The 26,546-nt window shown below is 38.0% G+C and overlaps 1 protein-coding gene across 1 annotated transcript in view; it reads right to left on the reverse strand.

The window, feature by feature from the left end:
• pgfb (placental growth factor b) overlaps positions 1 to 14,608 on the reverse strand; it is a 23,490-nt gene extending 8,882 nt beyond the window's left edge. The window contains exon 1 of the mRNA XM_015020943.1: positions 13,937 to 14,608. Coding sequence (XP_014876429.1) covers positions 13,937 to 13,999 — 63 coding nt within the window. The 5' untranslated portion in view covers positions 14,000 to 14,608. The remainder of the gene's footprint in view (positions 1 to 13,936) is intronic.
• Between the last annotated feature and the right edge of the window lie 11,938 nt (positions 14,609 to 26,546).

Here is a 26,546-nt window from a genome sequence, read left to right on the forward strand (position 1 = left end):
AAAAAAAAAAAAAAAAAAAAACAGAAGGCAGAAGATGGAGAAAAATGAAAAGATCTAACCATTCAGTCCTGTGGAGTCCTGTGGTACTCCGCAGGGGAGGCCACCAGCCGAGGCGATAAAATCATTAACTTTTAAAACGTCTATTTGAAAGGTGAGCCAAAAATGACTACAGTAGCACAAATTCACCTAAGATTATCTAATTTTTCTTTCAATTTTAATTAACGAACACAGTAGCGAAATATTGAAAAGGAAAAATATTTTTTTGTCCTCCAGTGGTGACAGCTGGTACTACACGGGCCTATAAAATGGGTTGACAGTGGATCTTCTTTTCCTACCCTGGATTGGTTGAATCTTTTTTGACAAGCAGCAAATCCTCGCTGACATGTTCCACAGTGTGCCCAACTGTTTAGGCTCAAAAACCTGCTTCCTGTGGTGTAAGATTCAGTTCTTTATTTATTTTCCCATTGATGGCTTCCCCCTCCGTCTTGATTTTTTCCCATCATCCCCTGATAAACAGAGTGAATTTCTCATTCGCCTGGGAAAACACAAAACCTCTGCTTGACTCCATCTCAGGAAGGGAAATCTAGGTTTGATAAAACACCCTCCAGCAGAAATGCAGGACAGGCGGCAGACAACCTGCTTCCGCAATCCTTCGTCATAAAATTGAATTTCATTTTCTTTTCTCTTCAACACAAGCCTGATGAAACGCAACAGTCAGTGCAGACTCTGATACATGGAAAAGTGTTATGCAATACCAGACAGTTGTTTTCACACCATCTGTTCACAGCATAAATTGCATCCTCTTCCTGTTTTGAACCAAAATTAGCTTGTGGATGAGGATGGTATCTATCAGCACACCGCCACAGTCAGCAACGTGATTTAGGAGGAATGCCGTGATTTGACGATGATGAATTCCACTTCGCACAAATATACAAGGGATACATTTTAAACTTTTAGTGAGATAAGTAGGAGATGTACCTCCTGCAGGAGGATTCCCCACAGTCACTCAGGGTTTCTCCTCTCTGCATTTTGGGAACAGATGAAGCTTCTCGCTCTTTTTCTCAGAGCAGCTCATCATCTGGCCGACATGTACAGCTGTTCCTCTGACAGCAGAGTTGTTCCATAGAGCGGCGCCCAACGAACTGTGTCTGCCGCTGCACAAAAACACAGCAGGACACGAGCTCTGCTCTGTGAATATATTTTAATGCTCAGCATGGGAATGTCACAGTGCAGTTTAAGCTATTGTTCAATGTCACTTTCACTCAGTCAAGCACTGATTATTTTCCATTCTCTATAGCAACATCAGAATAAAGCAAAACTCTCTCTACCATTAGCCGTCCTAAAATCTTTTCACTTTCTGTCTCTTTTCCATTTTATGAGCTTGCTACACATTACAAAAGCTTCTTGGCTTTGTCTCACTTGCTCTTCAAGAAGTCGAGGGTTAAACCTTGTCATAACAAGAAAATATCTCTGGTGCCTGTTGGGTTTGAGAATAGAGGAGTATGAGAAAACCTGCTGTTATGATGTAAAAAAAAAAAAAAGTTGCCTGAGACGTCTCAGATAGCTACTTCCTTCTCCTCATGCACTTAGCAGTATTAACTTTGTGATCAATGGTGACTAGAGGTGGTTTAGCTCTTGTGGAAAATGCAGGGTTTTATATCAGTAAATTATGAATGATCTTGACAGACAAATCCCACAAGCTAGATCAATTTCTAACTTCACCTTAGTATCTTGTTCACCTCATTCCCCTAATTAGGCCTTTTTTTTTTCAAGGAGATTCACTTCTAATTAAATAGGTTTAACGTGGTCTTGTGTCGTTTTCAGGTATTGTTTAATGAAGTAAAGGCTACACAAATGAACAAATATTAAACCTGTCAGATTATGTTGTCCAGGTTTGTCTTGCTGTTTATGAGCATGTGTGCAACTTTGGCTCATTTCTGAACCATTGCAACAGAATCTGCAATGGAACAAATGACTGGAAAACACAATCATGCTGAAGACACGAAATGCTTTATACAACATAAATTTCTTGTATGTTTTCTACAAAAAATACCATAAAATCCAAGGAATTGTTTCCTGTTCAGATGCAGTCAAACAAGCAGATAAAATAAAATCAACGGAACAAAACAAATTAAAATTAGGACTAGTGCTGTCCCTAATCCACAGTATAATCATAAAAATGTGTAGCTGTTTATTTTTAACATTAGAAATCTTCTATTCACGTTCCACAATATGTTCATTTACAATATCTTACGCCCATTGAACCTTTCTATATTTTATTATAAACTACAACCACAAATTTCAGTTATTACGAAAGAACAAAACACAGTAACCCATTGTTCAGTAAAGGGAAGAGGAGACATGGGCTTCATAATCGCAACTGCAAAAATGTTCCTGCAAAGTTTTGACTTGGAGGGCCTAGATGCATTTGTAAAACAAGTATGCACTACTTTTTGTTTATCTAACTTATAAAAAAAAAATCCCAAGTTTATGGTTCTCACAAGAAAAAAAAAATAGAAAAAGTTCAACGACAGGAGAAATTACGACAGAAAACTGAATAAATTACACTTTAAGTAGTGGCTGTTAAATTGTACAGCAGTTAAAGGAGTTCCCCAAACTGTTAAGAGCTTCTGCTGTACTCATGTGTTACTACAGGAATCGCTTAGCCCCTGAGCTCCTGCTGTCAGGCCACAGAGGCCCAGAACATCATCACTCTCTAGTCCCACACAGCTGAACTGCGTCATCTTTAACCTCCTTGCTTACTCCATCTGTCAGGGAGAGGGCAGCGTGCGTAGGGAGCACAGCTTAACACGACAGAGATTTTGCTTAATGTTTCAAGGATATATCAGTTTAGAGGGTCAAGCGGAGGAAGTCAGTTCAACAGCAGGTAATGGCAATTTGCTGAACAAGATCTGGGTCCAAGCTAAAATAATTAGCATTGCATTTCTTAAGAGAGCAAAGAATGAAGGACATAGTGCAATACGCCAATATTATAGGTCTTTCTGTCCTTTCCACTGGATTACAAAACAGTGGCAGTAAGGATGAGGGATGTTTTGTTTAATAACAAGTTGACAACAAGTAGTGTTAGATACTTTTTGCTTCACTTTTATGCATAGTTCAAATGTCTAACTTATTACATAATGAAAGTAATAACTACCAACAAGCAAGAAAATCATTGAAAATACTGAATATTGCTGGCATTCCCTCAAAAAGGTAAAAGGTATCATAAGGACAGCAAATTAAGACTATGGACAATTTCTCTAACCACACTTATTTGGTGGTTGACAAAATATGAGATTTTCACCACAGGGAAGCCAACAGTATCTTACAATTATCAACACAAATCATTCTGCAAGAACTTGGTTTTCATTGTCAGTGTGGTTGAATCCCACTGGCTTTGTGGCTTGAACATGCCGCATTTACACTGTAAAATCCATAAAAGTGCTGCTACAATAAGGGATCCGTTTCTATGGATTTTACAGTGTAAATGCGGCATGTTCAAGCCACAAACCCTTAAATATTCCGACTTTTAGCTACAAAACGCACCATACATGCTCTTGTAGCATAATAACTACAGTTGCCCCAACTCCTGCCTTATTATTTGATTGCTTCAGAGATGTCAGGTCACCAGGCTGAGTGAGCTTTGCAGTATACTTTTTATCAGAGTTTAAACCAAAACAAGGTTCACGTCAGCAGAACTGTTTACTTTAATAATGAGGAAAAGCAGACTGGCAGAGATTTGGGAAAATCCCCTCCTCGGTTCTCAAGACTTGGGCTAATAATGACTCAAGTAAATAATAGATCCTGCATTTATATATTGATTTATTAGGTTTCAGAACTTCTGGATTTGCAAATTTTTTTGGTACACCCATATTCTTACACACAAGAGACATCCGGAACAAGAGCAATGGATGACACAGCTCTTACCCTTGAGCCCTGGCTGTGTTGGCCTATCAGTTAACTATTCACGGCTAAAATAGCTTCTCAATGTCAGACATGTTGCAGTAGCACAAGTGTCCCCAACATTAATGTCAGTTTCCAAAGAATTTTTTTTAACAAAGTATCATGAATGATGAGGAATTCCTGAAACATTTGAAAGTTAAATTGGAATAACAGCACGTTGCACCAATCTGATTTCTAAATTACCTAAATAACAGATTATAGACAATAAATATGTTTGTAATTGATCTCTTATGTCTGTTTATTCAATAATTTAGCAGCAGAAAGATTTTTTGAATATAAAATTTTATTTATGATATATGATATTGATATATAGTTAGCAATTGATTAATCACAGACAAATAGATTTTAGGAATTTATTTTTTGTGCAACAAAGCAGCGTCCTGAAGGCATTTTTGCGAATTGATTACTGATCCCTTCTTGCAACTATTGCCCTGGTTAGCACATTGACAAACCATTCCTATCAAGGACCATCACTGACTCAGATAAAGTGGCTCGTTGTTCAGATATCTCTGTCATTTTAATTAATTATTCTTAGAAAGAATAAATGTGGCACAGAGGTACATGTTCTTGGTTTTGTGATAGGATGAAACTTAACCCGTAAAACCACAGAGAAACTAAACCAGTGGACACAACACCACTCTAATGCTAGGCTTCCATCTGCCACCGCGATCCAGGTTCATTACATCAACAACAAAATCCACAGCAGCATTTCTCAGGCCTCACATGCAGCTTGAAGAAAACAAAACATATTTTCCGCCCCTACTAAGGAAAAGCAGGCACTGTTTTGTATACATGAGGCAGGTGAACCTAAAACATCAGGAGTGACATTACCCAGCCGGGTCTGCAAAGTGGTCAGGTCAGAGCTCATGATCAGGGGCCACTTTCAAATTACCAACAAACTTCAAACCAGAACACATGGTGAACGTTTACAACAATCACTCCAGAAATCAGGGTGAGGAGAGGATTACTGAATCTGGACTTCTTTCACACGCTATGAAAAAGGCACACTGATGTGTTATGAAGCAGATTCCCAAATCCTAAAGCAGTAATTTGGAGATCCACGTAATGCGTCCAGGAGGAGAGTTAGCTGCAAGCCAGTGACTTGACGCATTCAGTTGGATTTTCTAAGGAAGAAAACTTCCAACCAATTTGAATAACAAATATAACTTGACTGTGTTATTTTAAAATGATCAAATTGAAATGTATTAGTAACTAATTTTAAAAGGGGCATAAGGGAATATTTGTTATGAAGAGGGACAATATAAATACACTAAATTGAACTTAAATGAAAAACCTGGCATTACGTAAATCACAGGGTAGAGCCTCCACCCCAGTCTCAAGTCTTCACTACTTACAACAGATCCTCTTCCAGGATTTATCTGTATTTAGCCCCATCCATCTTCTCACTAACTCTCACAGGCTAGTCTTTTTAAAGTGGGAACAGTGTGTTCAGGGTTAGTGCAGGGTTAGTTCTTTTTTGCCACACAGGCCATAAAGTTCAATTTTGGTCTCTTCTGACCAGAACATCTTCTTCCACATGCTTCCTCTATCTGGATAATGGCAAACCTGTAGCTGAAATTCTTCTTGCAACTTTTCCAAAACATGGAGGACAGCAGCAACAGTTGTACTGTTCATAGATCCCGCTACGCTCTGGATCTCTGTAGCTCCTCCATGATTATTATGGACCTGTCAGTTTACGAACTTATTTTCGAGTTATGTGATTTGCACCAGATTTTATTTATATATAACAGATAAATTTCCATGCATGCCACACTTTGTAGATTTGTATTCACAAATTTATATAACTTAGTATTTTGGAATTTGATTTTGAAATATCAATTACTTTTTGTCAATCTAAAACACAAAATCACAATGACTTAGTAAAAAAGTTGCAAGGTAATCAATTTAAGAGTGATTAAGAGAGTTTCTCACACTCTTTAAAAATAATTTTATCTTCAACAGGGAGTTTTCTCACTATAAGGGCAGGTGTGCTTTCTCTGCTTTCTCTGGTTTTCAAAATAACACATACTACAAATAGGGTCAACAGACATGGAGGAGGTAAAGGTCCATATAGATGTTGATTTAGATAAATACAGCTTCCTTAGTGTAAGTTCATTAATGAATGCACAGATGTCTCCCCAAAGACATAGACACAAACAGACACAATCAACACAACCGCTGTGTAAATGGTGCACTCATATGCAGACACACACACACACACGCACACACACACTACACAGGTCCTAAGATAAGACTGACCGGTGGTAATTGTGGTCCCTATTACAGTAAAATGCTTTTCTGTAAACCACAGTAAATTACATCCAGATGGGAGATTAAAGCTTGCTGAGTAGACGGCTGCCCCGAGCATCACCACTCCTCTTCCTCCTCCGAAGCAGAAGGCAGGAGAAATCCATATTTCCTGATTGCAATTGCAACCCTCCCCTGGGCCGGGAAATTACAACTGCAGAGAAATACCCCAACAACGCAAATAAAAGCACCGTCAGTCAGCGAGCCACTACAACTTTGTGAGCACACTTTGACCGAGAAAGATTGGCAAGAAGAGAAAACACAAGGAGTTCATCAATTTTAAATGTCTGACAGGCAGAAAAAAGGTTTAAGTATTTTAATCTGCTCAAAGTCGTCATAGACACACCTGAAATTTTGATTTTATAACATCCAGAGCTACAACAGACAGGCTAAACATGAACATATGTGGAAAAAATATGAATGGTAATTGTATTTGTGCAATATAAAGATCAGTGTCCAGTATTGTTTTTCTTCTAGTGTCAAGGAAACACCTGTGTAACATCATACTTGCAGACACAAGAGCCACACCTTTATCAGTAATGGCTCCCTCATCCAGGGCCGAAATTGAGAGTTTGTGGATCTCTGGCCTAGAGACAATTTTGGTGCCATGCACACTGAAAGTTAGGCTAACGTCAACATCAAACTTGTCAGGCCTTGTCCACATGAGGACAGCTTTTTACAAAACTATATTCCTGTTTGGGTTTTCAACAAAATATTATTTCTAGAATTGCTTTTTCCACATATAAACCAGCATAGCATGTTTTATTAACTGATATAATAATTAGCTGTCTGATCCGAGGCAACTACGTCTCCCCAAGAGAAAGGAAAACTTTTGGATTTCTAAAGGTTTTTCCAAAGGTTTTCAACCTGTCTAATTTGACAGCGGCGTTGAAGATGGTACATTCCTGTACTTTTACAGGTTTTGTGGTCAATCAACTGATCACCACTTTTTAATAAAGTAAAGACATCTTTCTACTACAGATAAGGCAACTAGTACTGATAATAGCTTCACAAAACTTCAAAACATCTGAACTATTCCCCTCAGAGGTTATGGCCAGTCAGTATCTTATCTGCAGCAGACTTGGTTGGCTCTAGCATCTTTGTGGAATCAAAGAAGGTGTTGCGAAGTCGTGGTATGACTTGACATGCAGACATGAAACTAACTTCCCTTTCAGATGTCTCCCTTCCTAGCATGTCAGCTCAGAGGCATATCAATTGAGGGTTGACTACAACTTCTTAATGCCGTCTTAGTTCTTTCAAAAAATTCCACCTAGACAACAAGAAGACATTTCAGACACGTGTTGGAGCCCAAAATGTACATTTTTGCCTGTTTAAATCTGCACCAATCTTACAATTCCTATCGAGGCCTGCCTGGTAACCCACAATTATTGGCTTGAAACTTCTGATGTAGAACATGTATGTCAAGTAGATATCCTGCTGGACGTGTTAGATTTAAAACAGGAGTGTATACGTATGGAGAAATAATGCATGAAATGTGCTAAAACACTTGAGAAGGGAGTTGGTCTAGCGCACTTTGTCTTGGCACCACTCTGATTAGCCATTAGCTAGGAAACTAATCTCTGTTTCAACATAGTGAATACACCAGACAGGTATCTACTTCTGAAAAGATACTGTGTAGTCAAAACCTCTCAACTCCCTCTGCAAAAGCATCTAAACCATCCTTTTAACCTTATCCCTCCTATCTTTTGGTTAAAGATATGGAAGAGGCGTTGCGTGTGCAATGATGAATGTAATGCTCAGAAGCAATCTAATGTTATCTGGTTTGTATGGTTTTATCATAGAAAAAAAATAATTGCCCCCATTTTTGGTCAGAGACGTTTCGAACAAGCTTTCTTTATAATGAGATTAATCTAATGGTTAGGCAAAACCAAATAGCTTTTGGTACTTGTGGTTTTGACATGTAGGAGTGGCAGAAATACAGACCAGAGATGCTCACAAGCTCTATCCTCAGCTAAAATTCCTGTCACACCAAAGCAGGTTATCGTCAGTGCCAAACCCAATGGACTAAAGGAAGTCAGGTTTTGAAATGCTGATGCAGCATTTTCTTAGCTTTCTTCCACACAACCATAAAATGAAGGAGGTAGTTTACACCAAACGCTACAGATTAACTACAAACTAATGGAAATCAACAAACACTGAAGATTTTAGAAAAACTCTCCTGTATTATATCTGTAATAGTAATCTGTATAATATCTATACATCTGCGATTTAGCACATATACAGGTGTTCAGCATGTGGTTTACACAGCCAAGGAATCAGGAATAATACAAGCAATTAGAATGCACAAATACACACTAATTCATTGGAGAGCTCATGTAAAAGGGTGAGCAAGAGGTCACTATTGTTCAAATAGGAAACCCAGGTGCTTCCACCCTCAGTCTGGGGTAGTAATACCATAATAAATCAGCAAGCATGTTCACAGAGCATAGCTCTTCATGAAAATGTAACCCAGATTTAAGAGCTACATGTATTTTATTGAAGCTTAATTTTGGACTTGAGGTTTCATGTTTATTGCTGTGAACTCAATGACCAGAGCGTGCTTAGACTGACAATTTTTTAGTCACTAGTATCTGTATACCAGTGAGCCTCTTGGCCAGATCTCACTCCAAAAATAGAGATTTTATCTCAAGGGAACTCCAATAAAATAATGGTTAAATAAATTAATTTATTTAATAAACTCACCCTGATGGTACAATGACTGTCTAATATTAGATTATATCAGATTCTATGCACTTTCTGAGTATTTTTTACATGGATGGATTGTATCGGGAAGAACTGGCTTGATATGAATTGAAACTGAACATTAATTGGATCTATTGCAATTTCAATCCATATTAATGAATGAGTTGAAAAAAAAAAGACAGCTGAAAAAAATACAAAAAAAGAACTTCACATAAGGGAGGGTTTGGCAAAAAGCTTTCCTAGAGGATCCAAAAACAATTCTCCGTCTATTTTGCATATAAACTCAGCACAGTGTTTTATTTACCTGGAAACTCATTACAGTATGAAACACTCAATAGAAAGGAGATAAGGAGGCATCACAACCAGATGACTAAACCACAACTACCCTCCTCCTCTTTGGTTATTTTCATAAAATAACCAAAGAGGAGGAGGGTAGTTATTTTCATAAAATAGCCAAACTCCATAAAACATCAAAAACATACAAAATAAAAAAATAAAAAAATCAATTAAAATAAATGCAAAAGATAACTAAGAAAACCAGAATTACAGTCAGAGTAACCAGAAGGAAATGTTTAGTGCCTGCACAACAAAACTGCACAAAAAAAAAAAAAGTAAAAACCACATCCCTTCCAGGCCGTAATCCCGGGTAATCTGATTTTGTAAAAAGGATTTAAAAAATTCATTTGATGGTAATAAAAAATCTGATCTCTAAAAATGTCTCCATAAAGTAAAAATGAGTCCAAGGTTCAGAATAGAAAAGCAAGAACACACATTCAGAAATGCTGAAATACGTAAGCGATGAATCCGTTGCACTAAAGAATTATGAAACAGCAAAAACCCCACCCTCTTTTGGCCACTCTGTGTTTCAGAGCGGACACAAGTGATCTCTCCATTCGTAAGGCTGCTGATAGATACTCCAGCTGTGAATGTCATGGAAAAAAAAAGGATATTATTTATTAGTGACGCATTTTTAAGTGTGGGAAATTCATGAAAGATGTTGAATTTATAACTTTTTGGGGTTTTACAGAAGGTGTTTGCAGCAAAGAAAGAGAGGCGAGGAAATGCTCTTTCACTAATGAGCAGTAAAACACGTCTGTAGGGTTAAAGGAGTATCCAGATTTAGGACTGGCTCTGTGTGATCTGACAGATTGGACGTTGAATCTCAGAGATTGTACTGTTTACACTTGCCATCAGTCTTGTAGGCAGCAGGGGGCATTTAACCTGCTTCAAACTGGGGGCCCTGTGCTTTGTCATTCATGTTTTGACTAAGCAAGCCATGAGCTGATTATACGGATTAGAGGAAATGCGGGGATACCACATGTTTTCTACCAAGTTTCAACTTAACAACAGCTGCAAAGTGTCCAGCCTGGAAAACTGTTAGGACATGAATCTTTCACAGACCTTTAAAGCCTCTCTGAGTCAGTACTTCAGTATGCAGACTGCAGAGTGGTAAAGTCTGCTGATTCAACAGGCTTCAGCAGTGTGTGAAGTGTGACAGTGGGAGTAAATGGATGAGAAAAGGACCTGGATTTGCATTAAACATGAGACGCATCAGAGACAACTGCCACGCTGGATGGAAATCAGAGACTGAAAAGGTTCAAGAGCTGGAGCTCTATGTGGCACAAGTTCCACCGTCCAATGACACGTCATCTCTCAAGTATCTGTGACACAACGCAGGCTTGTTAAAGAGTGCCCACTCTAGAGTCGGATTCACTCTGCTTAAGCAGATTTTCATTAAGAGACCACCAGGCGATGCCAGGAAACAGAAGACGGATAAGCTACTGCCTGACAGAAATACCTCAAACACTTCTCATCTAGATGCTGTACTTAATACTGCCTTTTACTATTAAAATGTACAGAAACATGAACATGGGCAGTGAAAGGGGGTGCCTCACACTTTGAGACAGCTCAGCAGGATCTTGTATTATCCAGCTACAATAGAACATGCCATTAAAATGCATTCCAAAAGAAATAGAAACCAATATGTCTCCACACTGAAATAAATCACACAGAAAGAGAACAATCCATGTCAGTGAAACTAGTGTTTGAAGAAAGCGTCTGTAATTATGAGCTTAGAGCGTTCCCAAATGTACACGTAACAGTGAGTCACTTTGCATCATGTGCTGCTGCAGATGAATGATTGTGTGGTTTGTCATGTTTCACCTTGTGAATGAATGAGCTGAATGGTGCTCATTTAAAGGTTATTCAAACCACAAGTTGCTGTACCTTGTCATCAGGAATGACTAAATGTTGATTTATCAGATCAGATTTTTTTTCTTCCATTCATTGAAAGCTTCCAAAAACCCCTTATTGTAAACGCATCAATCATTAGCATGTTTGATGGACTTGTTTCAAGCTTTGCTGCATACATGGGGATCATCTTCATATTCCTTCATTGCTGTTTGATTCAGGACTGTCATTTCTGCTAAAGAACTTGGGAGCAATTTCCTGTTTTATCTGTTATGCTCCTCAGATCATTTCTCTTAGAAAACTGGAAATCAGCGTAGACTAGGAAACGATCTAATTGATCTATTTGTAAGAAAAACCTTTCTAAAGTTAAAAGTCATGTAAACAGACACAATTTCAAGTAGTTGAAGAATGAAAACTGCTTCTCTCTGAGCTAGGAAATTGCACAAAAATCAACAACCCAACATCAAACTTCCCTGCCTTCTTCCAAAGGGCGCCTCCAAAATGTTTTTAAAGGGAGGGCAGCCAGATGGAGGTCATTGATACTCCTGGGGTGGCACACCAAAACCACAAGCCCCAAAAGAGAGGTGGTGGGTGAGGGGCAGCAAATTCATAGGGGAGGTATTCATCGCCCATCCTCCCCAACTCACCAAAATCAGATCAAGACAGAATGCAATAAAGCAAACAACAAAGTGATTAAACAGGCACAAAAGGATAACATATAGACAGCATAAAAGTAGGTATGTTTGCAAACAAGTTGCAAACACCCATTTAATATGAAAAGTACCTTGAATATGTGTATGGCATCAAAATAAGAACTACAAGGTCAGTAAAGTAACCTGTAATAATACTTTTATGTAGCCTGAAGATCCTATTTAACATGTGCATAACATATCATATCAGGTAAGCTGTTGGAAAATAGATATGTAACATAACATTTGGCTAACTTAAAACAATCTTCTCATCTTCAGGTACAATCTCACCAGATGGTATTCACACTTCTTCATTTTTTTTATTTTATGTTACAGACAATATTCTAAACTAGATTTAGGATTTAGTATAGAATATTTCAAGATTAAGTAATCACAATATTGGGCTAATACTTAATTGTAGCATCTTTGGCAGCAATGGCAGCTAAAAGTCTGCCATTGAAGTGATCGAAGAGTCATTCTTCTCTACAAATCCTCTCAAGTTGAGTCAGGTTTGATGTGGAGCAAATAGGTTTTTTTAAGGCCTTTCCAGATATGTTCAATTGGATTTGAGTTTTAATTCTGGCAGCATTCTCTAAAGGCAACTCTTTGTTGTCATGATCGTGTGCTTTGAGTCTTTGTCATGTTGAAAGATGAGTGGTCACCTTTGTCTGAGGTTCATAGCACCCTAGTGTAGGATTTTACCTTTAAGAATATCTCTATATCTGGCTGCCAATCCCCACAGCATGTTGCTGCTACCACCATGCTTCACAGTGAGGGTGAGGTTTGCCAGGGGATAAGGAAAACCCATGTTTCTTAAAACATGGTTTGAGCTGCAGTAAAAAGAAATACTTTGGTTTCAGCAAAGCCAGACAATTTTATTTCTTCTGATCTGGCAATCCCTAAGGTGGCTACCATAAAGGCCTGATTGGTCGAAGGGATAGCAATTGTTGACCTTTGAAGCAGTTCTTCTATCTCCACAACGGAACATTGGAACTCCACTTTATTAACCAATAATAAGGCTCTGGTCATCCTTTTGACCAAAGCCCCTTTTCCCTGATTGCTCAGTTTGGTTGGGAAGTCAGATCTCAGGAGGCTCATGGTGGTGTTAAGCTTTTCCTATTTCCAAATAACAGAAACCAAAGTGATTCTGAGGATGTTCAACACTGTCAAAAGTTTAATGTCTCCTCATCCAGATTAGTATTTTGACAGAGACCTACAGACAATTGTTTTGACTTTACTGGTTGGTATCAGCTGTGAGACTCTATAGAGTTTGATTCCAAAACAATAGTCAGTGATTTTAACTCACCACAAGCAAGTTAAAATCAAGTTGCAGAATCCAGGATACTACGCTAAGTGTCATATTGGCAGTTTTGTGTAGATATAATATAATATAATATAATATAATATAATATAATATAATATAATATAATATAATATAATATAATATGGAAATAATTAAGGGCTATGAATACTTTCTGGTGCCAGTGTAAATTAAACATGGTATTCTCAGACCAAAACTTCAACAATAAGCCCCAGGCTAATTTGGTATCAGGAATGAAAAAAAAAAAAAACTCTCCTTGGTATGTTTACTTTATCTTATCGCAAATTTTCAAAACTGTAGCCAGTGATAGCAAAGAAAGAAAAAAAACAACAACGTGAGTGGGGATGGCTCAGCCCTGACTGCAATTACCAATTAGGCGATATGATCAAAAACTGAAAAATCAAGCACAACAGTAGCACATCTAGTAAAAAAGGTCAGTGATGTGCTGGTATGCTTAATTTAAAGTGGGCACCAAAATGTAGTTCTACTAAGGGCCTCTTAAAACTTGGACCGGCTCTGGTCATCACTAACTTACTCATGTCATATTCACATTTTAAGCAAAACTAGACTAAAATATCCATATATATATATATATATATATATATATATATATAAATGAATAAGTTTCTAATTTTGTTCATATAAATGTGAAAGGAGAGTCAATTCACAAATTATGAGCAAAAGAAAACATGTTTCACAAACTATACACTTAAAAGGTAAAAAAAAAAAAAAATGTGTGTGTGTGAAGTGTGAAACAGCATACCTGTACAGGTGAGAGGAGCAGGTAAAGCGCCACCACACAGCCGAGAACAAAACTCGGTGTCATTTCGCGGTGTTTGCGCACAGAGAGAGATTGACGTGGCCAGGCGCTCACTTTCACTCAAGTTTAGAAATTAATAAACTGAAGGGAATAATATAATAAAAAGGCGTGGTCAGTCAGGTTAGAAAAATTATGCTGAACGGGATTTCCCGAGTCATCTGCTCCCAGTTCGAGCTGTGAGAGTGAGAAAAGTCACGTAGCTCCGCTTCTGCCGGCGTGTAACCTGATGAAGTTTTCGCTCACTAATGAAAAAAGGCCCCAGGGACCCGGAGAAAGTGCTAGAGTTTAAAGCGATTCAATCCCTTAGGATCTGCACTTAAAGCCAGAGCTTAAAGAGATAAAACATATCTATAAAGTGGTTCAAGCTGCGAGTCAAAATGTGAAAGGACGAAAAAAAAGGAAAAAAAAAAAAAAAAAAAATCCCCGAGCAAAGTGAAAAAAAAAAAAAATGATATGAGTCAGTCCAAAGTCTTTTTAAAAGAAGAGCCGCTCCGGAAGCAAATAGTAAGTTTTGACTGAAAGTTTCAGTTTCTGGTCCCGCTCTGAGCTCCAGCCGGCTGAAAGAAACACTTCAGTCTAATTTCCCCGCACCACCTTTTTACTGGACATTTAAATCTCCTCCCCTTCCCTGTCCTGCCTCTGTGTCCTTTGCAGCATCTTTCAGCCACAGCCGGCTCATTTATACCATCACTGCAACATTTTTTTTACGTGTAGTGATGCGCATTGGATTTACTGTACAGACTGCTCACCAATAACTGCGTATTCTGGGTTATTTTGCGTTCTGACTCAAATATCCTGATGAGTTACTTGGGTTGATTGAACACAATGAATTTGATCCAACATATTTGATTAGGTTTTCAACAACAAAAAATGGGCTAAAGTGAATAAAGCTTTCAAAAAAGTGTCAAAACAAACATATCATTACCTTGATTATGAAAAAGGTTACTTGAAAATTAACATTTTGATACATTTTATACCCACTCCACCCATTCAGGGAGTCATATCCTTTAGAGTAGTCAACTATAACATAAAACTTTGGTTTTTGGAGTATGGAAGAAGCAGGAATACCCAGAGAAATTCAATTAATCACCTTCTTGGTTACAAGTGCACCAGCATCTGATCAGATCCTTGTGCAGTTTTCAGGTTTCATAATCAAACAGGGGGTGGCCATATTGGAACCAATTTCAGTCACCTTGAAATCTGTGTGTTGAAATCGGGCTACGTCAAATTCATGGAGGGTAGTGGGCTCTAGAACCTTACTCCTCTGTATGTGAGCTTCTCATATAATCAAAGCTCTTATCCAAAGGCAAAAACAGACTTTTTTGCTGTGCAATTCTAATTTATCTATTCATTTGAAAACTGTCACTATTCCAAGCCTTTAACAAGATATTTTCAAATCTTCTGGGGTGTAACAGAGTTTGTGTGAAAAAAAATTTAATATCTGTGTATCAAATGCCCATGAGAAGGTCTGGATCCTAATTAGAATCAACAGTCTTTTTAGACAGATATTATTTTTTCATAACACTCCTCTCTTTTTTACAAACTGTATTTGTATTTTGGAAGGTCTCTGGCTTGCTTTTTTTTGTGTGTGTGTGTGTGTGTGTGTGTGTTTTTTAACCAAAAATATTTTAAAGCATTTCTCCAAAAGTATCAGTAGTTCGCTAAAAATCACTTTAATAAATTTAGTGGTGCATTAATGCTGGTCTGTGAACAATGATGCATTCCTTGTAGTCTCTTCTTGGTCACAATGTTTGGCTAAAAATGCTCAATTCATGGTGCAACAACATAAACCCACAAGTTAGTAAAAAACATAACTCTGCAGTTATTTAGTTAGTCTGTTTGAGGGCCAACCTTTGAGTCCTTTAGATGTTCTGTAAGAGCTATTAAGGGAGGGTAAACATTTAGAGATCTTTTTCCACTGCTAACAAGTGTGGTATACTCATTGCAAGCTCCAGGGTGAAAAGAGACTTCCCTATGTGGCTTTAGTGTTTAGTCAGGTTAGCTAAGAAAGAGGGGTAGATTTCATACTGTTCACACATCCCGTTGCTCTTCTGTTTGAGACTTTCTGTGTTTGCAGAAACCCTGCAAGCAGAGGATTCCTTGTGGGCTTCCACACATTCCTTCAGCAGCTCTGAATAGCTGCACGGCCCTTTGCTATTGAACAGACCACAGTCAGGAGCGTGGCGTTTCTAAACATCTCAGACACTGGAACACCCCCACTCCTTTCTCAGTTTCGCCAGAGCTTTAGTCATTACTGGGAGTTGGAGATCATCTAAGACATTTCAGGTATGCTGTGACTTCACAGCATACCTGTAGCTCTACTGGGCACAAAATTCAAGGAGCAGAAAAAGCGGATTATTGAAGAAAGTGTGATTGTCTCATTTAAGATTTTCCCTGCTATGCATTCCTCAAAGTGTGTCACTAAAGAAAGTTTCCAACCTGTATCAGTCTTTTGTCTTTGTGTAATTGCTACAACAGTTCTGCAGGTGCAACCAACAGACTCTAGACTATCTATGTAACGCTGCTATAGGCTTAGGCTGCTGGAAGACAAAGTGACCACTTTTCCTCACTTTCTTCTTCTACTACTCTGCAACTTTCATTGTTTGCTGTTCTTTCCACTGTTAACTTTATGGTCTGGCGTTCTGTGTAGCGGTGGCGCCTCCCTGGAGGAGGGCATCGGCTGAGATACTGCTGCCCACAATGAAGTGTGTCCTCCTGCTTTTAACTTTGTACTTTCACTTTACATTTTAACTGTATCGGTTCTTCTGTTTCTTTTTTGTGTTTCTGCTCCGTTTTCCCAGAGCTCCAGCTGGTCATGACAGATGGCCGCTCATACTGATCCAGTTTCTGCTGGATGTTACTTCTTGTTAAAGGAGAGTTTCTCCACTTTGTCAAATGGCATATATATAAATAAACAGAATATTGAATTGAATTGAACTGTGACTTTTACAGAAAATAAGGGTGGTCACATATTTCTTTCCCATTAGAAATGATTATGTTTTTATCATTCTTATCTGCGTAAATGCAGTGTGCTATGGAGATGATTGGCCTGTAACTCTGCTGAGATGCTAAAGAAGCTCAGGTTGCTTTTAGTGCAACCATCAAGTCACCTGCATTGTTGGGTTTGGAGTTTCTCCTCTTTTGACAATACTCTCCATTAGGTTAGATGATTTTGTTGACCAAAGAAAAACACATCAATACCATGGCTATTAACGAAGGTATTGTTACTATGGACAGGATGACCAGGTGCCAAGTCCTGTCAGAAAGTTAAATTAGTGTCTCCATAAAGCTTATCAGCAGATGGAAGCATAAAGTGCTCTAATAATTCCTAGAAGACCGCTGCCTTGACTTTGAACTTGATAAATCACAGTGAACCAAAGGCAGAAGATAACAGAGCCCCCCAAACCTTCTCTGATTTCACACTGGACCTTATGCAACTTTGATTCTGTGTCTCTCCACTCAACCCGGACTCTGTTATCTTGACTTTTTAATTAATACAAAATATGAGTTTATCTGATTAGAGAACTTTGGTTCACTAATCATTAAAGTGAACCTTGGTTCACATTAGCCCAGGTAAGACGCTCCTGATGTTTCGTGAACCTTTCTGGTTCAGAAGTGGCTTACCACAGGGAGTGAGACAGTTGAAACTCATGTTTTGGATGTGCTTGTACGTGGAGGCTCTGGCTTCAGCTGCAGTCCAAGATTCTCTGCATATGCCCAGATTATTGAAAGAGTTTTGTTTCACAATCTGGCCAAAGCTGTAGTTATTCCTGTTACTTGTGCAACTTTTGTCTATCAAACTTTTTCTTTTCGCTCAACTTTCCATTAACATGGTGGGATAGAGCTGCCTGAATAACCAATTTAATCAAACTTTCTTTCTCGATTTTGTACAATACAAGACTTTGATTCACATCAGCTGTGAGCTAATCATTGAAATCTATATGTATGTGTCTTCTTTCTATTAAATTACTGGAATAATTCAGGTGTTTCTGTAATGAATTTAGTTATTTTAATGATATTTGAAATAACACAGCCAAAAGCTGTGAATTCTCCCTCCTGCAGGAAACACGCATGCTGTTTGCCCATCTGCTCTGCGATCTATCTGTATTTTTAAAGCTGCTCCAGCTGATAGGGTCTAATAAGATCTCCCAAATTGTTTGCTCTATAAATGCATGCAGATAAGACAAACAAACATGGGCCTAGCAATAATGTGGGCTCATCCTACGTTGGTGGGGGAGGGGAATAAATGGATCCCCAGGTTGTTAGATTTAGAGGAGCTTCATTAGACCAATGAAGTTCCTTTAATCAGGAAGCTTGACGGTATTGGTCACATGACTCCTTGTTTGGCGTCAGAAGGGAAGAAAAACTGAAATTCCTTATGAAATTTATTGTGCACAAATTTAAAGATTTAAAGAACAACAACAAAAAGTTTTAAGGAAAGACCAGCAGGCTGAACAAATAAGGCCATCCAGAGTCTCCAAGTGTAGGGTGGCTCTCAGAAATTGGAGTCCAGTTGTAAGCAACATTTCCCTTTTGCTGTTGACCCCTAATTTTCCAGGCCTGCAGTGTAAAGGTAAACAGATGAACAACATTAATGATGTTCATTCATCATTGCCTGGTCAACTTTGGTTTCTTCACAGTGAGGTCTTTAAGGGGAGCGCGGAGACTTTGAAGGACGTCATTAACAGCTCAAGTGTTCAGTCACGATGTCACAAACAAATTGTATGAATCAGCTCATGTTGATTCTAATGGCTGAGGCCAGGAAGACTCAGGGAAATTATATAATATGCTACGAATCAGGATGGACCACCTGGACAGCCCAAACAGGATAAGGCAGTATTTGACACCCAAACGCTGCCTTCCTGTCATTAATTAGCGCTGACGTCCCACGAGAGCCTCAAACATCTAGAGCTAATACAGAAGATCTGACAAATAGGAACTGCTTGTGCTTTAAGCAGAAGACTGCTTACCTTATAAGGTGATTGGTATTATCTCGCAACATTGTGTTGCATTACAGACAGGTGGAATCCTGTTTACACCTCCACGGCGTATTTTTGTCTCAGACACGGTTTTGTTCCAAGGCTGTCAGGTGTCATCCTGTTTTCTTTCATGTCGGCATTGTTTCATGCTTCTAAGGAAGTCAGTCAATATGTTAACAGGCAAATGGAAGTCATTTCATCCTGAATGTGTCATAAATCAGTCATTTCCAGACACTGTTTTTATGCAGCTGTGTATTGGACAATGTTAACCACAGGCTGAGAAAAAGAAAGAAAAGAAAATATGACTATTTGAGGGACAATTATAGCACAGAATGAGGTATTCAGAGAACCATGAGCAACAGCTTCCAAGTGGGAAAATCTCCAATATAATAGGAGCTACTAATGTAGCATTTAATTATATTCAGAGATTTGGGTTAATGCTTTGAGAAGACTCCACATGAAGCAGAGGGGGAAAGAAGTTTGTCTAAAGTTTAGCACTGTGGTGCTAAATGCCTTAAACATTTTTATTTAAAAAGTCTAAATTAATAGCACTGTTTTGTCTTGAATGTATTTTGTTCAGACTTTATGTTGTATACCAACACATAGTGCATAATTGCTATATGGAAGAATATTTAAATAAAATCTTTTTATTTAAACATTATTTTACCAGGAAGTCCCTTAAAATAAAATCTCTGTCTCAATAGAGACCTGACCAGGAAGCCCACAGGTGTTCAGTGTACAAAATAATCATGTAAAGGTAAGACAATTAAAATATCATACTTAAAAACACACAAAACATAAGCCATCAACATTAGAATATGGAATTAAGACTTCATAAAATCATTTAAAAGGGCATAAAAATAGCATTTACACTCTTAAGTTAGAGTTTTTATGAAGAGTTTTAAATTATTTTATGGAAATAAATATTTTCCAAAATAATTCAGAAACCCCTCCTGACTGAAAACATGAGACTGCAGACATAAAAGATTTTCAAATGTCACAGAAATAAAAACTGAAAAGTACACGTCATTTTTTTCAATACCTCTGGCTTGGATTACTGAGGACATCCTGCCTTTAGAAAACACAGAATTAGTAGCAGCTGGTTAAATTTATGTAACGCACCTACCTACCTAGAAATAATTGGAGATCTTTAAAGAAAACCTATTAAAGTTAGCAAAATACTTGATGCTCGGGTGAAGGTCAACTCGCATCACACCCACAATAAACACACAGATGTAACTACAAAGGAATGGTTTCGATCAAAGCATATCCATCTTTTATTATGTCCCAATCAAAGATTATATCTAAATCCATTTTAGAAACCGTAGCAACACTTGAAATTTTATGTTCTCTCTCCCATCTGACTAATATATTCTGAATAAGAATGGGCAAAAATGACAGTTTCCAGATGTGCAAAGCTTGTTGAGACATACTCAAAAAGGGTGCAGCTGTAATAGCAATGAAAGGTGGTTCTACAAAGTAATGACTCAGGGTGGCTCAACAGAAAAGCATAACACGCTTTTCAGATTTTAATTAGCCAAAAGCTTTGAAGGTCATGTTTTCGTTTTGTTTTTTGGGGTTTTTTTGTTTTTCAGTTCACAATTATGCACAAGTTTGTCTTGGTGTGTCATGGAAAATGTCTATAAACTGAAGCTTGTGGATGTAATGTGAACAAATGTGAAAACGCTCAAGTTGTTTGAACCCTTTTAAAATGAGTTTATTTTCTCTGCTCAGAAAAGAGAACCTAGCTTACATTATCCGTGCTAAGTGGACAAAAAGCAGCAGCAGCAGCAGCAGCAACCGGCGGTCAGTTCTGAAAGGAAGCAGGGTGTTTGTCTAAGATAAAATTTCATCACCTTCAGAAGTAGCAGGAGAGAAGAAAAGAAAGCCTGTGGCAATATAGAAAAGAGGAGAAAAACAACACGGAGTGAGTTATCATGGTTTCTGTCTGTGCTGGTGGTAAAAGCTGTTGGGTTTATAAATGAAGAGCAAGCTGTGCAAACGGCACACAAGCAGTCTTGCAGTCAGAAAGCAGGTTATAACTCAGCCCTGCAGTGATACCCTAAACTCCATTAAGAGGTCCCACATGTGGAGCACATTGCTGAGTTCATGGGTGGAGCTCTGGGCTCTTAATGAGATGTTTTAAACATCTTTCCCCTGCTAAAATTCATTCTCTACATAATGAATCCAAACTTTAGGTTGAATGTAAACACAGTGTTCAAAGCTTCAAACTCAAACAGGTGCACTGCTGCAAGCTTCAACATGATTTCCTGTGAACTTACACAATATTTTGGCAATCTGACATATTATTTAAAGAGATAAAGAAAGCAGAGGCTAATGGAATATGCATTTTGATAGCCAGCCAAGATTGATTAGCGGGAAGATTGCATCCATTCGCAGAAGACGGAGACTCTTGTGTAAACATGAATTCAATCGGTCGGGGAGATTTACAGAACTAAAATCACACTTGAGTGCAGCGGTTTATTTTGTTAGAGAACATGATGTTTTTACGAAACCTCAAATTAGTTTATCCCCCTTGGGGTTGAGGCAGAAGATTTAAAAGGCTCCTTCAGAAAACAAACACATCTGTTACATTTAAAAAGTAACCCGCAGACAGTAGCAGTGGATTATTTGGAGATCCCCCATAAACACAGAGCCTTGTAAAAAGTATTCCCACCATTTCCACATTTTGCCATGTTACAACCAATGTTTTATTGGAAACTAATGAGACAAGCAACACAAAGTAATGATTAAATTAAAGTGGCCTACATTTGCATCCAGCCACTTTTACTCTTTCAAGTTACATAAAATGCATCACAACTGCATCAGCTAATAGTAAATGGAGTCAACTGTGTTAATCTCTGAGTAAATACAGATGTTCTGAGAAACCTCAGATTTTTTTTTAACATTAGTGAGCAAGCAGTTTCGCGAAGACCAATGAACACAGCAGACAGAAAGAATGGATCTTTGATCAAATAAGACTAACGTTGAACTTTGTGTACGATGATGTGCGGTAAAAAGATAGCGCCACATTGCCTGTCACCCTGAACAAAAGCAAAATGCAGACCTGAAATACAACTAAGAATCTGTGAAGGAATTTGGAAATTGATGTTCATAAATGCTCTCATCCAGTCTGACTGTGTTTGAACTATTTTTAAGGAAGAATTAATAAAAACGTAAGTCCTTTCAAGGTGCAAATCAGGTAGAAACACACCCCAAAAAACTTCAAATGGAGTAAAAGTACAAATGTATGCCACACTTTTCAAACTTTTATTTCAAATAATTGAAAATTGTTTTCCTTTTCCTAACTCTTATTCATGACTTTGTGTTGTTGTATCACATAATAATCATTTTATTAAAAGAGACTAACAAAAAAAAAAAAAAGGTGAAAAAGTTCAAATGTTATCTTCAGTACAGCTGTACATATAGGGAAAAAAACGTTTGCTGATATCTCCAAAATCTATAATAAGCTAAACCTTTTCACCTCTGTATTTAAGCTTCACATGATAATAAAGTCAAAATATTTACCTTAAATGAAGAGATTATAAAACTTTCATAAATCAGAATCCACCACTAATCTCATCTAGACTTTCTAAACTGAGCTTTATGTTTGAAAACTCACCAGTTTCTTGTGCACATGGTCTTCATCACTTTGCTGTTGTGACATTTGCAAAGGTTGCCTCCTATTTTAATTAAAAGAGTAACACTCAAAGTTTCCAGACAGCATGCAGTTTATGGTTATTAAAATAAAAAATAAATTCAGAACGGCTAAGAGAAGATGATTTGTAGATCAGAAACTTTCACCACTTAGACTTTCTTCTAAAATGACTTGTTATAATAAGATACGACAATAAATAATGACTTTATGTATATAAATAGCAGCATGAAGTTGCCAAATATCTTTAATATTCATGAAGCATTTAAGAACACAAGGGTTCTTGATCTGTCCAAAGGAGCAAAAGAAGAACAGGCAAATAATCTTAAAAGGATGGGCATACTTCTTGAATGTGTGAAGATAATTCAGATCAGTTTTAAAATAGAACGTAAAAATGACTAAAAGACCTAGAAAAAAAAAAAAACATATGTAGTTGCATATAGATTGTAATAAAAAGAGGAAGCACACAGAAGTGGGGAACAAGTACTAGGTGAAGGTGAAGTTCATGTGTGTGTAAGTGTTCATGCAAACTCAAAATTGTCCAAAGAGATTTATTTAATACATTTATTAAAATAGTTTCAGCTTGTAGAACAAGAAACAAGGAAATGAGAGTTGAGCAGTGAGAGGGTGGGTGGAGGTCAAAGAGCAAGGGAAAGTTAATAACTTGAAACAATAAATAAAACATCCGACGGATGGGAATTTGGCCGCAGCTTAGCTTTTTCATCACCGAAAGATCCACTTTGAATCAGAAAATGTGTTGTTCACCTTGGCGTTGATGTTGCTCCAGAAAACTTTCTGACAACAAAGGCTTGAATTACTCAAGATGAGGTGTATATCTGTGCTTCCTCTTGAAGTGCTGCTGTCAGGAAGATGGCAGAGACAACCAATCTCAGATGGTGCCATGCCCTCAGGGGACAGATAAATGAGGACCACCGTGGTGTGAAAAAACACCCCGACTTTAGCAAGGAGTCTAAAGGCAGAACATGTTCCTTATATTAGTGTAAGTCAAAGCTGAATTTAGAGAGAAAGGTCTGGAGGAAAGATTTTCAGCAGCTGAAGAGTATTTTCCATTACGCCTCAAAAGAAAATAAGCAAACAAATAAACTAATTCCAGGATGGTGAAAAAGGGCTGTGAGAAAGAAAGTTTCAAGTAATTTTCTCACTCTTAAATCGATGAACAAGCCAGAAGCAAATGTGCAGAAGTTCACGAAACATTTGGTGATTGTTACACATCCATGGAAAAATCTTTACACTCATGCATTTTGTAGTGAGGAATTCAGATATTTAAATATACATTTAGTGCTTTTATATGTGCCAGTGTCTGATGTTGTCTCAGTATTCATTCCCAGACTGAAGTATCTGACTTTCTTCCTTTCAAAATAGGTCATGCTCAGTCTGATTGTAATGAAAACTATCTGTGAACATTGATTTTCAAGTCTTACCGCAAAATCTCAATTGGATTTTGATCAGGACTTTGACTAGGACATTCCATTTTCTTTTTGTCACTTTTCCATGAATACCAGGTTTGTGAAGTTTAAAGACTTACGGTTGTGATGCTGACTGATTTTTAAACCTGCTCATTTACCAGCTCACTAGCCAGCCATGTGTTGGTTGCACAAGGTTGTTACTAATTAGATGACTTCTTTCTAAGCGATATTTTATGTCAGACTGAGTAAAAAGGGCCTGAATAAATTTGAAATAAACATGTTTCATTGTTTACTTTTTACAAGCAGAACAATAAAGTTCAGTTGTTACAGCTATGATAAATGATCAGGATCAAAATCTAGGAATAGTGGTGGACTTAGAGATGAACCTTCAGAGATACATAAAGACAATTATAAAGTCGACCTCCTATCACCTGAAGAATGTCTCCGCTATTAAAGGATTAATGTCTCAACAAGATTACTGCAACAGCATCTTCACAGGTCTGTCTAAAAATTAGACAGTTTCAGCTGAATCATGCTGCTGCTTGTGTACCAGGAAGATAAAGAACATCGCCTCATAAAGTCCTTACACTGGCTCTCTCTAATATACTTCAACATACTTTAGTTTATAAATCTGAGTGGCTAGTTAGCACTAAAGTACATTAAATGTTGTCATATTAACCTTCCAGACTTCTCAGGTCTTCTCGTTCAAGTCTGATCTGCATCCCCAGAATTTAAAAAATTAAAAATTAAAAAAAATGCTGAAACACTGAGTTCTTTTAAATCAAGCCTAAAACCCATTCGCCTTCTGTTAATATTAAATGTCACATACATGCTAGAGTAGACTTTATTACTTCTCCTTAGTTTGCTAATATAATGCAATGTTTTGTTTTTTGTTTGAATATCATGTAAAGCACTTTGAACACTTGTTACTGAAATGTGCCATGCAAATAATCTCACTTGACTTGACTTATACATTTTCGGCTATAACACATAAATGCTGGAAGATGACAAATGTGAAAAAAAAAAAAAATAGTGTAACTCCTATTTTGCACTAATATTGAAAGATTAAAGCCATCAAATTTCCATATGTATTTTCTTTGGGATTTCAGTACCCCATTCAACACTTAAAGTGGATCTGTTTACTGAAAAGTGTTTAGTGTGATGAAGAACAGAAATTTCTTCCAGCCTCCAAGAACTTTCCAGAAAAAAAATATTTTGATTACTTTCAGACGTGACAAAACATTTTCAGCTGTCAGCAAAGGCTTTGATCTCCCCAACTCACCTCTTTGAAAAAAGATTTAGAAAATGAGCCGAGAAATTAGCAGTAAAATCAACACAGTTCTGGTCTTTCCTTCGAGTGCCAGAACTGATTGGAAAGAGTTGTTGGGAGTCCGAAGGTGTTGTGATAAGATGTGAGTGGTTGAAACAAGCGGCGTTGAATGAGTAGAAGCATAATGGTCTCCCCATACTTGAATGAGTAAAAATTTGAAGTCTTAATTAGGTGAAAAGAAACAGAGCTGTGCCCCTGGGCATCGCAGCCCAAAGAAGAATGAGTCCAACATGGTGAGCCGCAGACATCATCAGACGCAATCATCCAGCATACGTTCCAAATTTGTTTCCCTGAGCTTTACAGTGTTCACTGCATCCTCACTGAAAAAAGGAAATGCTTTAAACCCTGCAGGACAAATTATTACCTAGATTAGATTTAACAATGGAGGGAGAGGCACACTTGCTAATATGAACTACTATGTATGAAACCAACAAAGCCTACGGGAGTCTGCTTACAAACAGAAGGCCGCAGAGGACCCAGTGGGCGCTGTCTGGGGGAATCCATCCCAATCTCCAAGAAATTTCCCATAGAGATGAGAAGCAGATGTCTTTCTTTTTTCCATCACACAGACTCCACTTCTGAGTTTCTTGATCGTACAGTCAAACCTGGCCATCCTTCCCCCCAGGGATGGGGGAGGAACATGAGCACCATGGGAAGGCTAGCTGTCCTTGAGCCTTGAACACATGACGAAGGAGCCCTTTTTTGTGGGAGGCACTGCCTTTAGGTACTGAGCTGTGAGCTCCCAACTTTCTCATGGAAAAAAGCAAACAAGCAGATTTGATAAAAACGTCATGCACTGACGGTTCCTGCTGGCAAGCTGGCTTTCTTTGGGCGGACTACAGTTGCTTTGAATTTACTATTTTGTTCCCAGTGTTGATCCAGGGGATGACCCTTGACTTCTTCCAGGAAGAGGAATCACGGACATCAGATGGGAGAGACCGGTCCTCTCCCACTCTTCTCATCGCTGATACATTCGCATTAAATTCTCTCTGGGCCAAAATGCACCTGCAGTTCTGGCGGGTCCTAAATGCAGCTTCCCCAGAGCCCTACTCTTTGGCTCCTGAGGCCCTGCTCTGACGTGAATACTGTGGCTCACAGAGTAAACAGACAGAGACGGTCTGAAGGGCTGGTCACTGCGTGTTTGGTTGTGGTCTGTAAACAG

Source organism: Poecilia latipinna, unplaced genomic scaffold (genome assembly GCF_001443285.1).
Source record: "Poecilia latipinna isolate Pla-1442-1.1 unplaced genomic scaffold, P_latipinna-1.0 Scaffold2690, whole genome shotgun sequence".
Classification (NCBI taxonomy): Eukaryota; Metazoa; Chordata; class Actinopteri; order Cyprinodontiformes; family Poeciliidae; genus Poecilia; species Poecilia latipinna.